This window comes from Ostrinia nubilalis, chromosome 4, assembly GCF_963855985.1.
Source record: "Ostrinia nubilalis chromosome 4, ilOstNubi1.1, whole genome shotgun sequence".
In the NCBI taxonomy this organism is placed as follows: Eukaryota; Metazoa; Arthropoda; class Insecta; order Lepidoptera; family Crambidae; genus Ostrinia; species Ostrinia nubilalis.
This window is the reverse complement of record NC_087091.1, coordinates 3,658,100-3,678,507: the sequence shown is the minus strand read 5'-3', so window position 1 is coordinate 3,678,507 and position 20,408 is coordinate 3,658,100. Positions and strand designations below refer to the sequence as shown.

The window sequence follows — 20,408 nt, the reverse complement described above, 5'->3', positions numbered from 1 at the left end:
ATCAAACCTAAGATACGTCTCTCAGAGCAAAATTATACTAGTAGTAAATCTTTTTAATAGAAGTCTAGTTAGCAGTGTAGAGTATGACAGTGTTGTTTAACTTGCATGGAAGGTCACCATGGTCCTAAATGGGAGGGCTATTTCGTCGGATTGAAAAGACAATGCATAAGACATTTATTCCAATAATCAAAATACATTGTGTAAGAAAGCATAAAAAATAGTTTTCATATAAATTTTTCACATAGTTACATACTAAATAAATACAATTTAAATTCTAATTCTATTGCAATATTACAATACATTTGAAAAAAATATATTATATCTGATGAAATAGGCTAGTAAAGTTAAATTTCAAATTCAACTCGACAAAAATATTAGCATGGTCCACTACGCTATTTTTTTTTTCTTCTTTTTTTTTCCGTAAGAAAATCTCACCGCCCCTAGGTATTCTTTTTTATTAGTTTTTCCTTTTTGTTGTATTCTACTGTAGTCTGCTGTGTTAACTTTTCATGCCGTTCCGACTCATAAAATCCACGGAAGGTTGTAGACATAATCCTAATTTTGGTTAATGGTTTTCCTAAATTTAGTTTACTTCTACTATTAAAAACACTTGGTTCATTACATGATTACTACCGGTACATCCATCAAGTGGAGCGTATTATTTGTACTGTCTCTGACACATATCCAACACAATAATTGTAATTAAATGTCAGATTGGCCGAACGTATTATGAAAAATTTAACAATAAAATAACAATACTATTTCAAAGTCTATAGGTTTTTTACAACCTTGTTTGCTAAATTGCAGCATTGAGACAAATATACCATTATACACAATAACCGTTTAATGATGGACCTATTCGATAATTATTATACATTGATGCATTAGAAACGAATAGCAATATAAACAAACACTACTATACACGATTATACCATAATCATTTATGTTCTCTTAATATTTGTATATTCCACAACTTTGTTCCCACATTAACACCAATATGTAATATATCTTTGAAAACAACCTACCTTAGATAAATATTTTGAATAATGAAAATCATGCTAGTTGTTATACTGCCAAAATGCAAGTCGTAGACAATCTGTCGATTCACTTATTTAAACGGCCCTAATGATAATATTATAAATAAGGCCATTAATTTTTTTTCACCATCTGTAGTACTTGTTATTGAATATACAACATAAAGAAAGGCGTTTCAATTTTCATTATTTTGATGAGATTATAACGCTCATTTTGAAAAAAAAAAAATTATACCCTGGAGTCGGTGTAGTTGTACCTTTTAAGGCATTGGTTTAATAATGAAGGAAATGTGTTTATTATTAGTATCTAGTTGAATTACCTCGGCGGTTTTATCGGTACTTGTGTTGATACTATAATTTAATTCATGAGAGGATTTGTCACTGGTACAATTTCACTTCATTTAACCTCGTGAGGATTTGTCACTAGTACAATTTTCTTTATTTATTGTCAACAAATATACCATCTCGCATCTTTTTTTAATCATCTTAAATAAATAACCAAAATAAAACAGTTCAACTTTCTTTCTGGGAAAGGAGAAATAAGAATATTTTTGATGGACAAGTACAATCGATTAAAACAAAATGTAATTATATTCAAACCATTTTAAATGTAAGCTACTTAAATGACAATTAATGACTAAACACAAAACAATCGTGTAAAAAAAAATATCTCTTTTTGTCAGTGCTCTGATAGCTGTCGATGATAGCTGATGTTATTGCATTTCGTATTGTTCTTGGACAATCTCTTTCTTGTTAGTAGCTAGAATAGAAATGAAAAAAAAAAACATGATATTATTATTAAACAGGAAACATTTTTTCACATTATGATCAGGCTACTAGTTAAGTATAGATTGTTTATCTATTACTTGACCTCCCTTTTTCAAAACTTTTAAATAACTCTGCATACATATTATTATTGCTAAATTCGGCACAATTTTTAGTAAGGGTCTGGTAATTTTAAGATGATATAATTTTTGTCTCCTTAGATAGGGGTCCAATTTTGTATGAAATGGTTTCAGTTTCCTTTACAAGGCTTTTCGAGACAATATTAATATTACAAGTAGGTGATTTGGTATACTTACGTGTCCCAAAACCATTGGTGAAAGAAGTTTTAGGTATCTTAAAATTCAAAGGACCTTATTTTATTTTTAAATTCAAGTAATAATATTGCATAGAGTCAATATTTATAATATACCTAATTGTTTTGCTCTGAGAGGAATGAAAATTAGTGTTAATTATAGTTTCATAAGAAAATTAGCGGTATTGGCCCAAGGAAATGATTGATAGATGTCAGGGCTGACAGAGCGATTGTGGTATTTTATAATTGGTAATTATTATGTATGTGCCAAACGCAAATATAATGTTCAATAAGAAACTGTGGCTGTGCCTGTGGCTGTGCCCGTGGCTGTGCCCGTGGCTGTGCCTGTGGCTGTGCCTGTGGCTAAATACTTGTGCCTGTGGCCGTGCCTGTGGCTAAATACTTGTGCCTGTGGCTGTGCCTGTGGCTAAATACTTGTGCCTGTGGCTAAGTAACTATGACTAAATATTTATGGCTTAATGCCTGTGGCTATGCCTGTGGCTATTCCTGTAGTTATACATCAGGCTAATTCACATTTGAATAATTATAATGTAAACACTGTATTGTTTTAATAAAATCGAAAAGTACTTCGAGAACGAAGTACATGTCAGTATGGCCGTGTTAGAATATATATATCTACATACCTGATTTATATTAATATTCCATGGTAAATATGTATAATTGGTACACTTTTTAACTTGTTAAACACTACACACACAAAACATTGCACAGCCGCCATATTAAGTGACATTAAAATTTAGATTCATATAATTCGTAAATTAGAATTTATTGTAAGGTTTCTGGTTTCTTAATAATTCAGAATTTAATTTAGATCTCGGATTCTAAATATGATAAGTATTAAAATCCTGTTTATGATATATTGTAAAATGAGAAACTCTAACTTCCGCTTCCGAATAAAAATAGTTATAAAATCCTGTGCTCTGATTGGTCGACTGTTCTGATTGGTCGTTTTAAGCCGACCAATCGGAGTTGAGTAAAAAGAGGGAGAATGTGGGTATAAATAGATGGAATTTCTCATTGAGAGGCAGTCTGAACGGATCTTTGAGGTGATGCTGATTGCTGACCAAAGTTAAGTATACATTGTTATTTGGTACTATTATTATGCTTGTTGTGTAATTGTATTGTATTATTGTGATATTGTATTATAACACCTGGCTATGTGGCTGCGCCAGGCCTATTATATTGACACCTGGCCAATTGATGGTGACATGCCACGGGGTCGGGTCGGTAGTTTGATGACCAGTATAAAGAAGGACAATGCTTATAGTTGCCGGTTATGTTATGGTACAAAACCTAAGTCGTAACCTAACCTAAACCTAATTCTTAACCTAACCTAAACCTAAGTCTTAACGTAACCTAACCTAGTCATAGTCATAGTCATATATGTTTATTGCATCATGTTGGTACATTTGGATCTTAAATAGAACTTGTGTTCTGTGTGTTTGATTATAAATACTGGTTATACAAAATACCGTCAAAATGTTAATAATAAATAAGACGTAATTACTGCTAGATTACTCATTTTTATATAAGTTATAAATTGTTGTAACTGGTTGAAAAAGAGGCTGACAAAGGTGACTGAGTTTCTTTCGCCACTTCTTCTCAGCACCAGCCCATATTGTCCCGAAGTGGTGGTAGGGCAAGCTATATTTGGGACGTGTATAAGTGCCCTGGAAAAGGGCTTTATACTGAATAAATCATTTGAATTTATAATTGGATTTTTAATTTGGAACTTGCTTATTTATTAAACTACAGTATTATAGTTCTATGTATTTCCACGGTATAATACGATTATGATAGGAATATAACGTAAAGTATTTTATGCTAGATTTTGCTTATTATTATTCTTCTTTTTGTGGTAACTTTATTAATTAAAGAAACTGCTTTAATACATTAATATTTACTAATTTACAAATGATTAATGCCCAAAATTCTAACACGTGCAGCTCGTGTCGACAATGGCGATCAGTGCGCGTGCTTATATCGCCGAGACAAATGTGAACGTTGATGTGAACTCATCGCCACAAATTCATACACATCTGATCGCCATCGCACGCGTTGGTTTGGGCGAACCTTTACAGAGCATTCGACCACCGGCGTAGACGTCGACACGCATCTGTCTACCGCTAGAGAAACGAAATGGAAACTTATGACTGCTAAATATAAAAGGTAAAATATACCATTGAATTTTAAACTTTGCATCTTAAGCGTAAAGTGCAAAATCAATTAAAAAGACTTATAAAGTCGAACTCACCCATTTTAGCCAATAATCCTATGATGCACTGCTGATCGGCAGCGTGTAAAACATCGGGCAGCGTACTCGCGATCGGCAGCGCCATCGTGTGCACTCGTATCCGCCTTTCGCCTGCAAATGTAACACTTATTTAGAGATAAAGCGCAAATTGGAATGATGGAATGTTATTTCACGTGGCATTTGGTCCTTATAATATGACCTACTTTGCGACAAAAATACGAGTGCAGTGTGTAACGCTGATTAACCGCAGGTGAAGCGCTGCAGTCACGTGTTTTTATTGATGTACCCGCGCGACACTTATTGGAAGACGCTTTTATGTTGTTGTCTTGAATACAACTTGTTCATAAAACTCAGCTTTCTCACCACGACATTCATAGAGATCAAAATGGCATAGGCATAAAATCAAACTCAAACCACAATCTAAAATCAATTAAAGAAGCGCATTATAATGTATTTCCTTTACATGTTAAATTTGACAGGTGACAGTAGGGATGGAGTAAAGTGTCAGTGTTACCTTTGCTGCTGGTGTAGAGCAGCGCCGCCTGGAAGCAGACCTGCTGCAGGTCGGCCAGCGACTCGTCCACGGCCAGCTGCATGCCGAAGCCCGCGTCCGGCGACACGTTGGGAAGCGATAGCAGGTCCGTGGACCGCACGAAGAAGTTGCCGTGGAACGTGTGGATCGATATGCCTCTGGAATGTGAACGTTAACATTTATGGAACTTTATTTTCATGTTTATCTTATCATGTCAACACGGTAATATTAGTAGAACGAAAGTCGTCGTCTTGCCAGCGCCCGCCGCGACGCAACTTTTGTCGTAACAAGTAACGCGATAGTGAGGTGAGGGAGTCGCTCCGCGATCAAGAAGGCGCTCACAAGTCCACGGCGCTCTTTCGAGCGTGTCTTTCGACGCTAGTGTGGGTAGTCCCTTACTCAAGAAGAGTAGTGAAGGTACAGTCGAATTCTTTAGAATTCAGCAGAAAAGTAAACAAATATGGCCAACTGACATTAAAACATTTTTAATCTGTGCACTAGACAGTGAGGTGACAAAATCTCTCGTTAATCGCGAATTGAAATTATTGTAGTATTTACGTACCTATAGAAATAAATTTTACTGCCTTAAAAAGCAGTGCATTAAATAATTAGTAGTACATTCCATGAAGAAAAAATACATTGTTAATATTTATATCCCTTTAATATTATTTAAATGTAATCAGTAATAAAAATGATTGAATAATTGAAATAAAATCGATTAAATTTACCGATTATTGTCTATGACTTTACAGGTTACAACACTGATTTGTCAGAGATAACACATAATTTTAAACGTCAAATTAATCAATTTGACAAATCTCACAAATTTTCATCGTCCACGTATTTTGCTAAAATAATTTGTTTCAAAGATTGATTTCAAACTTCTTTAATCGTGAGAATAAAGTTGGTTTCATGGGCTTGTGAAATAATGTGTATGATATTATGAACACGTAAGTGATTATGTAGTGTAATTGTGTATGAAAGTGTTTGTTTACGTTTCTGCTGGATTCTAAAGAATAAAGGTATGATCGCTCGCCAGCTAGATGGAGTGACCACTTGCGAATGGTTGAATTTAACAAACCAAAGACACGGTAAAATGGCACTTATCATGGGATACCAATGTCCAGCTGTGGATCACTATAGGTTGATGTTTGTGATGATATAATGCGGTATTAAATATACCTTTTTTTTGTTACTAGTAATTTTTATACAAGTTATACTAAATCGTTAAAGTATGTGTTACTGATACACTGACCTCGTGCACCGAACCCTCATGACGGCCTCGAATCCAATCTTCCTGGTCAAGTATCGCGCGAACATGCGCGTGAGTTGATCCGCCTGCCACGTGCGGCTGGCGCGGAATAGTGGGATATGGTACACCGTGCCCGCACTGAACTTGCTCATACCGCCTGGATTTGAAGAATAATGTATAGAGAACAGGTTCAGTTATAATTTGGGACCTTGTGTAGTTGTAATAGGGGTTATTTTGCGACAGAAATGTATGGTTTAATGAGTTGTCTTCCATGTTGAGACATATTGTTCAAATTCAAATTCAAACTGTTTATTGCACGTCATCACCGTCACATAACAATTTATAATAATTTTACTATAGAGATACAGGTATGCATTGTTCTATAAAACATGTTTTATATTGGAATTATCAAGAACATTTTCATGTTCATATTAGTATGGAAAATGGTACGAATTTATACGACATTTGGGATTGAAACTGTGAAATAACAATATGTTATAAATATTGGAAAGGTACACGTTATATTTGCTATGTAGCCTACGGCGCTACGGCCATCTTCCATCAATCCAAAGTCAATATGACAAAATAGTTTTTCTAATCAGCAATCCTCCAACTAAAATATAGGGTACTTACTAAGCGTAGCAAGGTCCGAGTACTGCGAGTTTAGTAGAAATAGGTCCACAGCCACTTGCGCGCCGCTGCAGTCCAATGCTAGTCGTTTGTAGAAGTCCGTTGCTGGGTTTAGATGCGCGACATCTTTGGAAGACCGCGCGTTCGGGTCCTCTCTAAAACCACAATTTGAACTTTAACTATGTAGCAATAAGGTTTCGTTTAAGACTTTTAAATATTTCAGTAGCAAAATACATAATAGATTTAAGTTCAAATTACCTTGGTTGTAACGAGCCGGGACCAACGTTTGGTAAACACGTTTGGAATACCGTTATCCGTCCTCCAGTGGGAGCCTATAAAATCGAAAAAAGTTTTACATATTACAAACACACATAATATGCATAGTCGATTGAGTAATTTACGTTACTTACGGTATACATTCTGTTTAAAAAAATAATAAGTTAAAAATAATATTTCGTAGTTAACTCCTATGGCGTAATTAATTTCCTTTTTATGACTTCGTGATGAATATTACCTTTACGCTCTGATAAAGGTCGCTAGAAGCACCTGGATCCGGAAAGCGCAAGAGAAAACATTGTGGAAATCCTTGTGGGAGGTTTTTGTCTAGCAGTGGATGTTCATATGTCTAAAACAAATCGTAACGTAACGTATGTATTTACCATGAGCTTGTAAGCGGCTTGCAGCGCCGCCCCAAGAGCCGAAGCAGGGACGCCAGGCGCTGAGTATCGCTGCGGTAGAACGGTCAACAACTCCTTGATCATCTCACGCCGCTCGCCCAAGTTTACTAGCAGAGATTCCGGGGATGGCAGGAATACGTCTGAAACAGATTATAAACATACTTGAAAACTATTTTTAGGTAAATTACAAGTCTCTAAATCAATTCGAAGTTTAATAAGCAGGTTTGAGGCGTGAGCGGCCATGACCTCTTTTTGCTAAGACGTCACGTCGCAAAAGAAGGTCACGGAGCGAAAGCGCGAGGAAGATCCAAATGCTCGCGCTCCCTCAAATCGACGACGACGGACGGGTCAGAGGAGGCGACAATATAATAGAATGGACTTTATTGAACTATTTGTATAATCGTTTTCTGTCTCCTTTCCTCGGTGGCAGCCTTTAAGGCCCGCCGAGAAATACTATGATAGCTGAAGGTTTGAATCGAATTCCTATAGTTCCTCCCATTTAAGGCGACTGACGGAACCCCACCGTATTTTAGTTCGTATGCCTCGCCTCCTAGAGACAAATGGCTAGAAGGCCAAATGTCATTTAAGGAAGGTAGTCACGTCTGGTACACGGACGGATCTAAAAAGGAAAATGATGTAGGTTGCGGGATCTACGGAGAGAGGCCTAAGCTCAAAGTTAGCCTAAACATGGGGACTGAAGCCTCAATCTTCCAAGCCGAAGTCTTTGCCATAAACAAATGTGCAGAGATAAACTTGGAAAGGAGGTTCCGGGATCAACACATCTACATCAACTCAGACAGCCAAGCAGCACTGCTGGCCTTAAAATCCTTCGAATACACGTCAAAATTGGTGCAAACATGCACCGAGACACTGAATGCACTGGGAAATACCAACAAAGTAACGCTTACATGGGTACCAGGACATTCGAATATAGAAGGAAACGAAGTAGCAGATGAACTCGCCAGAGATGGAGCCGATAACCCTCAAATCGGCGTAGAACCGTTCTGTGGCATCACCAAACAACGAGCCACCACGCTACTAACCGCCCTCTGCAAACAAGAGGCTATTGAGTGGTGGAAGTCTACATCGGGACAAAAACACTCAAAAGCACTCATTCAGGGATATAGCAACAAAGTAACTAAGGAACTGCTAAAGTTCAAAAGATACAAAGCCTGTGCAGTGACTAGAATACTAACCGGCCACTGCAAACTAAACAAACACAAATCAAACATGAACATGACCTAGGAAACTCTGTGCAGATTCTGCCATACAGAAGAAGAAACGGCCATGCATGTTCTTTGCTCATGCGGCCCGCTTATGAGCAAAAGAAGTATCCATCTCGGGCGACACATCATGCACCCGGATGAGATAGCAGATATCACGCTCCAAAGAATCTGGAAATTTATAGACTCAACGGGACTAAGCAGTGAACTCTAAACACAAGGGCTGCCACAATAGATCAAACCTGGTCGAGCTGGCGCAAATGAAGGCCCAAAACCAATAATAATAATAATAATTCTATGAAGTGAGCTTATATGACAGTTCGCTAACATACAGACAGTCGGCACTCTTTAGATATAGAACGCCAAAAAGCATTTTGCAAGATAAAGTCCGGTCACGCTCGTACACTCACTGCGGCCGCCCGTCGCACAGTCGCGACAGCAATATAATTACGCACGAGCTTGGGGTCATTGGACGAAATTCTATCTACACGGCGACCGAACTTTAGTTAAGTGCAGTCTTTTTTTTTATTTCTTCCTTGTTTCGTGTGGTATACAATCAAGCGTTTATCAATCTACATACAGAGTGCCTTCAGTCTGCCTTCAGAGTGTCGCATAGCACCTGCGGTAGTGTCTGCCTACGTACCGTCGATGTCGAGCACGGTCATCTCCTTGGGGCGCGTGAGGCCGTCGCTCATGAGGTAGTAGTGCACGTGCGCGTCGAACACAGAAGCCGGTCTGCCTTCAGAGTGTCGCATAGCACCTGCGGTAGTGTCTGCCTACGTACCGTCGATGTCGAGCACGGTCATCTCCTTGGGGCGCGTGAGGCCGTCGCTCATGAGGTAGTAGTGCACGTGCGCGTCGAACACAGAAGCCGGTCTGCCTTCAGAGTGTCGCATAGCACCTGCGGTAGTGTCTGCCTACGTACCGTCGATGTCGAGCACGGTCATCTCCTTGGGGCGCGTGAGGCCGTCGCTCATGAGGTAGTAGTGCACGTGCGCGTCGAACACAGAAGCCGGTCTGCCTTCAGAGTGTCGCATAGCACCTGCGGTAGTGTCTGCCTACGTACCGTCGATGTCGAGCACGGTCATCTCCTTGGGGCGCGTGAGGCCGTCGCTCATGAGGTAGTAGTGCACGTGCGCGTCGAACACAGAAGCCGGTCTGCCTTCAGAGTGTCGCATAGCACCTGCGGTAGTGTCTGCCTACGTACCGTCGATGTCGAGCACGGTCATCTCCTTGGGGCGCGTGAGGCCGTCGCTCATGAGGTAGTAGTGCACGTGCGCGTCGAACACAGAAGCCGGTCTGCCTTCAGAGTGTCGCATAGCACCTGCGGTAGTGTCTGCCTACGTACCGTCGATGTCGAGCACGGTCATCTCCTTGGGGCGCGTGAGGCCGTCGCTCATGAGGTAGTAGTGCACGTGCGCGTCGAACACAGAAGCCGGTCTGCCTTCAGAGTGTCGCATAGCACCTGCGGTAGTGTCTGCCTACGTACCGTCGATGTCGAGCACGGTCATCTCCTTGGGGCGCGTGAGGCCGTCGCTCATGAGGTAGTAGTGCACGTGCGCGTCGAACACAGAAGCCGGTCTGCCTTCAGAGTGTCGCATAGCACCTGCGGTAGTGTCTGCCTACGTACCGTCGATGTCGAGCACGGTCATCTCCTTGGGGCGCGTGAGGCCGTCGCTCATGAGGTAGTAGTGCACGTGCGCGTCGAACACAGAAGCCGGTCTGCCTTCAGAGTGTCGCATAGCACCTGCGGTAGTGTCTGCCTACGTACCGTCGATGTCGAGCACGGTCATCTCCTTGGGGCGCGTGAGGCCGTCGCTCATGAGGTAGTAGTGCACGTGCGCGTCGAACACAGAAGCCGGTCTGCCTTCAGAGTGTCGCATAGCACCTGCGGTAGTGTCTGCCTACGTACCGTCGATGTCGAGCACGGTCATCTCCTTGGGGCGCGTGAGGCCGTCGCTCATGAGGTAGTAGTGCACGTGCGCGTCGAAGCACACGAAGCCGATCTGTGTGCGCGCGTCCCCTGGGAGGTTCTCTAGCTGCGCCTTTAGTGTGTCGCATACCACCTGCGGAACAAACATACATTGATTTCATTGGTGTATCTAGGGTTCTTTTGAAGGGGCCTAGGTGCTGACATGCCATTAATTTCATAGCTCATGAGTTAATACTAAAGCCAGGTCTGTGAGCACGTAGAATTTTGTCCATTGACCCCAAGCTACCCATCCTTATCGCTCGCGCGTAATTATTTTGCTATCGCGACTGTGCGACGGGCGCCCGCAGTGAGTGTGCGAGCGCGACAGCAACATAATTACGCGCGAGCGATAAGGATGGGTAGCTTGGGGTCATTGGACAAAATTCTACGTGCTCGCAGATCAGACTATATCAACTATCATCTTCAAATCGGTAGCCCATTATCCTGGAGAAGGCACCAGACCGTTCTGGGGGGGCTGCATACAGCCGGCTGTATAATTGATTTATTTGCAAAATCAGTTACCCCGATTCAATAGTGTGTTTAATATCCCACTTAACTTTCACGTGCAATTTTACAGACTTAAAGAAAGTTTTAACACAGATTAAAAGAAATAATGACCGTAGACATTTTACGAGTACGCTGCGCTATTATAATCAAATCCGGCCAGTCTTTAAGTCACTTCACTATAAACCTTTACGTTGTGGAAATGATTAACGCATATTCCTGGCCGTAGAACAACAACTTTATGTGCAACTGTTCCCGCCAAATGGGCGGGGCTTATCCCCTACTTTGTCCTTACCTGACTAAAGGTTAGCTGCAGTAGAGCACACTTTATGGATCTACCTGCAAGTATCCAGTTCTGAAGTATCATCTCATCACTCACCCCAGTCAATATTGCACCTTTTCAAATGGCGCTTCAATAATCAATACATCCATATGAATCTGACGACAACCTTAATGGCGCCAATACAAGTTACAGTGTGTCAGTACAAGCGTCCTACCTGCAAGTATCCAGAGTCCCGCGCTATCTGCGACACGTCCATCAGAAAGAGATAGACGGCCGGCTGCGGAGGCCGCAGCATAATAATATATTCCGCGGGCGCGATGAACTTTATCGTGGACTGTGGCGTCTCACCTGCAAGTATCCAGAGTCCCGCGCTATCTGCGACACGTCCAACAGAAACAGATAGACGGCCGGCTGCGGAGGCCGCAGCATGTATTCGCCTGGCGCGATGAACTCTATCGTGGACTGTGGCGTCTCACCTGCAAGTATCCAGAGTCCCGCGCTATCTGCGACACGTCCATCAGAAACAGATAGACGGCCGGCTGCGGAGGCCGCAGCATTATAATATATTCCGCGGGCGCAATGAACTCTATCGTAGACTGTGGCGTCTCATCTGCAAGTATCGAGAGTCCCGCGCTATCTGCGACACGTCCAACAGAAAGAGATAGACGGCCGGCTGCGGAGGCCGCAACATAATAATATATTCCCCGGGCGCGATGAACTCTATACTGGACTGTGGCGTCTCACCTGCAAGTATCTAGAATCCCGTGCTATCTGCGACACGTCCAACAGAAAGAGAGACGGCCGGTTGCGGAGGCCGCAACATAATAATATATTCCGCGGGCGCAATGAACTCTATCGTGGACTGTGGCGTCTCACCTGCAAGTATCCAGAGTCCCGCGCTATCTGCGACACGTCCATCAGAAACAGATAGACGGCCGGCTGCGGAGGCCGCAGCATGTATTCGCCAGGCGCGATGAACTCTATCGTGGCCGACTTGATTTCGGGCCGCCGGGTCGGGTCGCCGTACGACTTGCTCACCGGGTCGTATTGAAACTCTTCTGGCACTGTAACATAATGGTCAACACTAATAAGTATAATCTTGAAATAGGATGATGAATTAATCACAGAGCTCTATTCAACGCTGTGCGTTTGATTTGCTGCTTCACTTAAGCAAGCATCGTTTGTGAATACGGGCGTTAGTTTATTCATTTTGCTCTTAATTCTTTAAATAAACATCCACAGAGGTAAAGAAAACACTATATAAGGTAACATAGTAATCCCTGATGACCAATCATTCGGAGACTCGTCTCTAAACAACACTCAAATATGAATCTAATATCATAAATATCCAGACCTATGGATTGGTCCAATTTAACTAATGATGGGCTTGAATCCAAGCATGGTTTTCAGTGAAGACCAAAAATAATTTTGAGGGCAAAGGACGAACCCATAAGGCGTAATTGGATCGCTACAAAATATTGCAACATAAGTTATTGTAGTTGAATTTGTAGTTAAAAGCTTTTTATTTAAAGTGAACTGTGAACTGGATTGCATAGTCGCACTAAAACATAAAATAAATAGATACAAAAACTCATTATTCTTTGGAAGCATGACTCTTCATTTGAAACATGTGGAACGCTAGATTTATGAAGATAAAATATGTTTAATATGGCTATTCACTCATTCAAATTACCGTATCGTACTGTAACAACACGCGCCGCCAACTATTTAGTATTGTTTTAATTGCGTCACACTTTAATATCGTGATACGTGATTTTGAATATCATTTTGCTTCTTATACTTATTTATTTCCTTTTAACAGGACGTTGGCGAAATAATACCAACCTTTTTTAAAAAACAATATTTTATCTTGCATACCTACGAGTTCCTAATTTATGTTATTTATATACTTTAGTTTTGCAGAACTTATTTTGCTTGTCTATAGATTGACCTCGAAATCTATTCGAGATTTCAATATGACGCTATAAGCTGGACTATCAATTTACAGAACTATTGCGGTTTAGTTTTTTGAAGTTTATTCAAACTCAAGTGCAAGTTTAGTGCTTGTTATCATGCAAATAACAATTGCATACTTAAATGTACTGTCTCTATTTATAGTTGTAAAAAATTCGAAAGTGAACTCCCAAAGCGGATAGCATAGTAGGTATCAACGTTTAAATTGATAAAGACAATTAGCGCTTTAGCCTTTTATCACTAATTGAACCATTATCAAACGACATTTAAACATTCGAAGATCAACAAACTTAAGTCGGTATTATAAATCATATCCATATTAACGCACTATCTATAATTGCAATTTATTATCTACGAAACGATGTACAATGTATGGTGTTTAATAGAGCGAACATTATTATCTAAGGCGGTCATTGAACCAATTAAAGATGTTTAATTTACACACATATAACAAAGAAAATGTTTTAACCAGTGCATTATAGAAGTAGAACATATTCTACAGTACGGGACTATTCCCTTCTCTCGCTCCAAGCACTGCAACTCATATTATAGCCAGGACCATTTCGAACATCAAACTAAACAGTGTAAGCTAAGATAAGTAAGTTAAAATTATCATTAGACCCGCAATTACCCCAAATTTATCAGAAGAAAATATGAGGTCGAAACTAAGGACCGTCTTTCTTTCAGTATCATTAAGCTATGACAGATGATAAAAATGTAATAAAAATTTCTGTAACTAGAGCAGTGGTATAGATCGTTTCATCCACGATCACGACAATGCGTCAATGTTTGAGTGTTATCGGTACACGCTAAATTATACATGAGTGCACACGCACACTACAATAATGACGCTCGGATTGCTCGGATCAAACTCCCCGCACCCCGCGCTACCCTCGACCAAAAATTGGTGGGACGCGTCTTCGTAGATGAAACAATTTATAACTAAAATGACCAGACCAAGACAATTTGAGGAACTTATACTGGGTTTACGAGGAATTCCAACTTTAATTACTAATATTTAGTAGTAGGGGAAAATACTACGATAAACACACACATAATAAACATAGTACTCACGGTCATTGACCCTGAAGCAGAGGTTGCACTTCCACCGCTTCCCATCCACGAAATACACGAAGGGGTTGATGTATGTGCGACACGCGCGGCAGCGGACGATCGTCGCGCACTGGATCACTGGTAGGTGCTGGAAAGATGAAGGGAATTTAGCATCTTATGCTGGTTTCAATAAGTGTCATTTTGCAACAAAAATAATATAGCAGCCATGCACTGGATCACTGAAAAGTGCTGGAAAAGGTTTAGGTAATTTAATACTACATATCTTATGCTAGTTTTAATCAGGCACAATTTTCAATAACAAAGTGTAGCCTGATTGTGGTGTTGACTGTACTTCAATAACGGTTTACCAATTTGCGTACGTTTGCGTTTCATTTTAGTAGGTTTTGATTAGGGGTGCGAGCGCGGGAAAAACTAGTCGCAATTATTATTAGGGTAACCACGAATCTCTTAAGAATTGAATTAAGGAACAACAAAATATACAGGATGAATTTAAAAAAAAAATCTGACTACAAATCTGCGGTTTGAATAATAATGAACCTCGTGACCTCTTTCAATGTCTGTTCTCTAGTTACCTTAAAATAACTTTGAATAATAAGGAAAACACTTAATTGTAATTACGTAGAGTCATAAATAAACGGTTCACACGACTAACAAGTCGAAAATGCTACAACCACATTGAATCTAGGGATGACAGTACAAAATTAATATCCTACTTTCTATTTACAAACATTCCCAAACATAATCTGTCAATGTGGTCCAGTTACACGTTTAATCAACATCCCATCAGGAGGTAGAGTTCATTGAGATAATAAACCTGTCATTATTTGTACTTAAAATTAGTCCTCAACATTACAAAGTTCCTAAAAAAGGCACAAAAACTGAACGACCTAAAAACCTAAATCCAGGCAGGGCCATAAGCTACAGCAATCAATAAGCCATTCATTACAATAAATGCCCTTCCTTGATAATAACGCCAACGTTTGGCACTGCAAGGTCAGATTAATCATAAAAGTTGGAAACATGTTTGAGATTCACAGACAACAATAAACTACATGTCATGTTTCTTTTAATTATATTTACATACTGATAACTAGCTCTTATCAAAAATATGCTACTGACGCCCATATTCACAAACATTACTATGAGGTCTCACAGTGTGCGGGGACGCACAAGGTGACACACGAACCAATCACCGAGCTATATTCAACGCTGTGCGTTCGATTTGCTGCTTCACTTAAGCAATCATCGTTTCTAAATACGGGCGTTAGTAGTTAATAATGATACAAAACTACCATAATCCAAAAAAATTAAGATCTAATTTTAAATGACATCTAATTACTAACCCCCTCACTAATAAAACTTACACACTCGTTGAACAGTGTTTTAAAGTGACGTTTAGTATGGAAATGTCATTTTAAAACAGTGTTCAACAACTGTGTAACTTTTTATTAGTAAGGGGGTAATTGTTTACAGTTTAAGTAGAGTAAAAAACTTACATTCAAGTCCTTGAATGGATGGATGAGTATTCCGAGGGGAAGTCTCGATTTCTGCAGCAAACTGTTAGTCTCCGGTATACGGTTTATAGTACACCTGAAGATACTGAAAAGACAATGAACAAAATTAACTAATCTAATCATTTTATTCATGCTTGTATGAATGCAATAGCCAGAACAGAGTTAAGAGTATCTGAGAGGAGAGTACATATTAACAAATTTTAGTTAGAACACTTTGAACATAGGGTTTGAACATACTGCTAAATGAAGCAGATTGCAGGGACTCTTTGGTTGCAAGAAGTTTAAGAATATTAAGCTGGTCCACATGAATGACCCTTCATTCTTAAATTTCCTTTTGCATAGACATATGAAATGCTATATTTGTCTCACATAACAGTTAGTTATTCGTGTTTTAAGACTGATAAGATAAGAGAACTATGTAAACCAAGGCAACCAGTGACAGTAAGGAGAAATGTTACAAAATTTCCAGCTCTGATGAGCTTACTGATGTAAGCCATACAAGTAAACTTAACTATAAAGATGACTCATTAGAAGCTTGGACTATAGACTTTGGACTGTGACTTTTCAACCTTGAATAAAGTAGTCCACTGATTTCTCAATCAACTTAAGATCTTTCTGTATCAGAGTGTATTTTTGATTGTTACTGGTTATCATTAAGCAACTGATAAAGTGGCTAGCAAGTCTCAGTCGCGTCTCAATAGTAAAGATAATAAACAAAGGACAATTATTTCAATGCATTGTCTATTCTTCATGATATTTTGCTCAATGCAAAACAACTGTGTAAACCATTTCATTACAGGTAAAATTATACATATTTTCACCATAATAATCATTTTGAAATCATATCATACCAAATTGAAAACATTCTGATGCAAATGATTAAATGAATTCAAGTCTTTTTATTTTATTTAGATTCAAGGACAAATTACTTCTTGCCAATTAGGATAAACAGACATTTTTGCATGAGAATAAATTACATGCATACAGTAAGACATAATTTAGATGGATAGAATGTTATTGTTATAAAAATTTTGCAAAAATAAGTGTTTATAAAAAACTTACTCAGGACTGCAATTCGGAGCATCCGCAAATTGGTGGCCAAGTCTTATTTCTGGTGGGTCTTCGGGGTAATCAGGAAGAATGTGCCTACATTGCAGCAGATCTATCATTTGGTGACCCCAGAGTTGGTCAAAGCCTTGCTTCGTCACGCTCAGCTGCCCCATCTGCTGGGTCAACGCCTGGGGTCCATACTGTTGTGGATATTGCTGTCCCATCGCCGGTTGAGGTGGCATAGGTGGTTGATTATTGGCATAATTACTCTGTGGCATTTGGGGGTAGCGACCCTGCATATTACTTTTAGGAGGCCCACTCATCGGTCCGCTAGGAGGACCAGCTGGGACCGACATTGGAGGCCCCATTTGTTGTCCCATTGGGACAGTTGGTAGCGGTGGTAAGCTCTGAGGGCCCGCTGCCAGGGTTTGTGGGCCAGCAGGCAAACCTTGTGGTCCACTTAACATGCCAGGGTTCCCCATGAGACCAGGGTTAGGCATAGGCTGTCCAGGCCCCGGACCATTCCTTGGTGGTGCTCCCATAGTAGGAGGCGGAAGGACTGGATTTACTCTCGGTCCAGAAGTAGATGGTAGGGGTGAAGGATTCATACTACCTGTACCTGGTCCATTGACCTGACCTATTCTTGGTGGAAGTGAAGCATAAGGTCCACCCACAGTATTGGCCAACGGTGGACCATTGAAGGCTGTCCCACTGGGAAGGGGCGCAGTCATGAGAGGGCTATTTCTGGGTGGGCCAGAAAATGGTACATTAGGTTGACTGGTTAAAAGGCCAGGCTGTGGGCCAGGAAGTTTTGAAGGAATAGGTGCAGGTGGACCTTGCTGAACAGGCAGCCCTTGCTGTATAGGCGGACTGACCACCCCTGGTCCATAGCCAGGGCCTCCACTGGGTGGCCTCATCCCCATTGGTGGTGGACTAAAAGCATTAGAAGTAGCTGGATATGGACTCGAGGTTGGAGGCATAGGTGGTTTAGGAGGCCCGGTAGGTGGACCATTCATGAGAGGTTGATTATATTGACTAGAAGGAACAAGAGGTGATGCATTGTCATTAATTTGCCTCTGCATCTGGTTAAAGTTGGGTGGATAAGGAGAAGAATTAGCATTGGAGACCGAACTTTGGTTAGCTGAGGAGAGAGGAGGCAAAGGATTGGGGTTTGGCACACCTGTAATTGGCTTGCCCAGGGGGGGACGATTGGGAGATGACTGGAAGCCAATCGGTTGGGGTGGCAACATTCCTGGATGGTTGAAGGCTGGTGAGTTGCTTCCACTTTGATTGTAATTGTTTACACTGTGTAGAACACTATTCTGAGGCGTAGATGCTGGTAAATGAAGAGGGCTGTTCGAATTGGCATCTTGTTTCTGTCCTGCATATCCTGGTGGCAACTGGCTCAGTGGCACTTGCCCAAATTGTTGATTTTGGGTGAACATTTGCGGCCCACCTTGCGCGTTAGCTTGGGGCGGTCCTGGGATATTGTTGTACGGATTTGGTGGTAAGTTGGACATGATTTGTCAATCTGGAAACAAAACGTACTTGGCTCAGATTCATGTATAGTTTTGTGCTCACGGTCAAAATCGTTCATTGCAGAAGGCAGAAACGTATTCGTCTTAAGATAAATACCGTGTTAATAGCCTGGTATTATTTAAAACATGCTAATTCACTGATGAAATGACGGAAGGGCGACTTGCACTCAAACGACTTACCGTAGTCAGAACTAATTCTAGGCACTAAGAAACAGCACACGCACTTTTGTTCAGTTATACCATTCTCACATGTTCAGAAATAAGGCAAATTGAAGTAATTTTATTTAATACAGAATAAAAATACGACCCTGACTTACGTGGCTGAGCAATTTGCAGCGCCCTCTGGAGATTGATTTTTTGACATGTCACGTCAACGACGAGCATTTACGAAGTAAGTATTTTTCAGATTAAAATAAAAAAGTACACATTTATTCTGACAGTTAAATAAGTAAAATAATTTTCTTTGCAATTTTAATTCAAAAAATAATATAATTATTGGTATTTCTTATAATATACAACAAGTTCTACCGAAATATATTTTTTATAGTTTAAATAACATTATAGTTATTGTAACTATTTTCGTAAATGCTTGCATTCAAAACTTTCTAGAAATTGAGAAAGTAAAGGAGCTTAACTTTTGACCATTTTGATGATTTTGACTAGGTTTTTAATAAGTTTTGTTTTCTTTTTGTGACTGATTAATTTTACAGCAGCGCAGAATGATATGTTGGATAATTATTATGAAATCGAATCTTCGAAAAGTGGACTGATGAAGTACCTACCTACACAGGCCACAGTTCCAGCACAACATGGACCTATAGGTCCAAGCAGCGCAACAACATAATTTGTGGGTACTTCCAGCTACCTATTTCCGTTTTTTGTCTCGATCTCATCAAATATTGATCTTTGCCTACGACATGACTGAAAATGGGTAGCTGGAACTGTGGCCCATAGTACCTATCTACATGGACCCTATCTATAATTTCCCCGTTTTAGTTTCAAAAGTGGGATAGAAACTATTCCTTTCCTGAAATACAAACCACAAACTCTTTTATTAAATTTCATCAAAATCGTTTCAGTGGTTTAGGCGTAAAAAAGTTACAGATACAGTAGGTAGGTACAGACAGTTACTGTCACATAATTTATAATATAAAAAAATACATAATTATGATAATTTATTTTATTTTAAAAAAAAGTTATACAACAAGCTTTTTAATTTTTTATTTTTAAGTAAGTACCTTTGATTAATCAAATGTGTTTACATTGTTCTGCAACAGTTGCTCACTAAAAACACTCAGGCACTTGTTACCGCAAAAATTTAAAAAATAGCCAAGTGCGTCAAGTGCGTGTCGTGCCATGTGCAGTGTAGGGTTCCGTAGTAGTTCGTCGTTACCAAAAATATTTCAGAAGCAAGCAATTTTCTAATACATGAGATAAACGACAGCTATTAGGTACTCTTAAAGTACCTAATAACTGATCTATCTTAACCGTTACCTATAGTTTTCTTTGAAAGTTCATAAAAAGCACTATTATTATGAATTTTTCAAGCGAACAGTATAGTTTTTAGAGGGGGGGATGCCATACTCGAACAAAAATTGGCACTTTAAACTTTCATATTTTGCAAACGGATCCCTGAATCGAAAAATAGTCTTAGAAACCCCTAAACCATTTTTAAAAGACCTATTCCACGATACCCCACGCGATGGGGTAGAAGTTGAAAAATAGTCATCCCCACTTTACATGTGAAGGAGCTACCCTATTAATTTAATTTTCGAAATTTTATTCTACCACTTTGTCG

General features: G+C 39.9%; 1 protein-coding gene across 1 annotated transcript in view; it reads right to left on the bottom strand.

Annotated features, from left to right (window-relative positions):
• The window catches only part of LOC135088500 (protein transport protein Sec24A), a 32,831-nt gene extending 13,869 nt beyond the window's left edge, over positions 1-18,962 (bottom strand). The window contains exons 1-12 of the mRNA XM_063983324.1: positions 18,791-18,962; positions 17,085-18,603; positions 16,005-16,107; positions 14,509-14,635; positions 12,337-12,524; positions 10,614-10,767; positions 7,461-7,618; positions 7,060-7,133; positions 6,805-6,956; positions 6,175-6,328; positions 4,902-5,077; positions 4,388-4,498 (exon numbers count right to left, since the gene is read on the bottom strand). Of these exons, the coding sequence (XP_063839394.1) occupies positions 4,388-4,498; positions 4,902-5,077; positions 6,175-6,328; positions 6,805-6,956; positions 7,060-7,133; positions 7,461-7,618; positions 10,614-10,767; positions 12,337-12,524; positions 14,509-14,635; positions 16,005-16,107; positions 17,085-18,592 (2,905 nt within the window). The 5' untranslated portion in view covers positions 18,593-18,603; positions 18,791-18,962. The remainder of the gene's footprint in view (positions 1-4,387; positions 4,499-4,901; positions 5,078-6,174; positions 6,329-6,804; positions 6,957-7,059; positions 7,134-7,460; positions 7,619-10,613; positions 10,768-12,336; positions 12,525-14,508; positions 14,636-16,004; positions 16,108-17,084; positions 18,604-18,790) is intronic.
• Between the last annotated feature and the right edge of the window lie 1,446 nt (positions 18,963-20,408).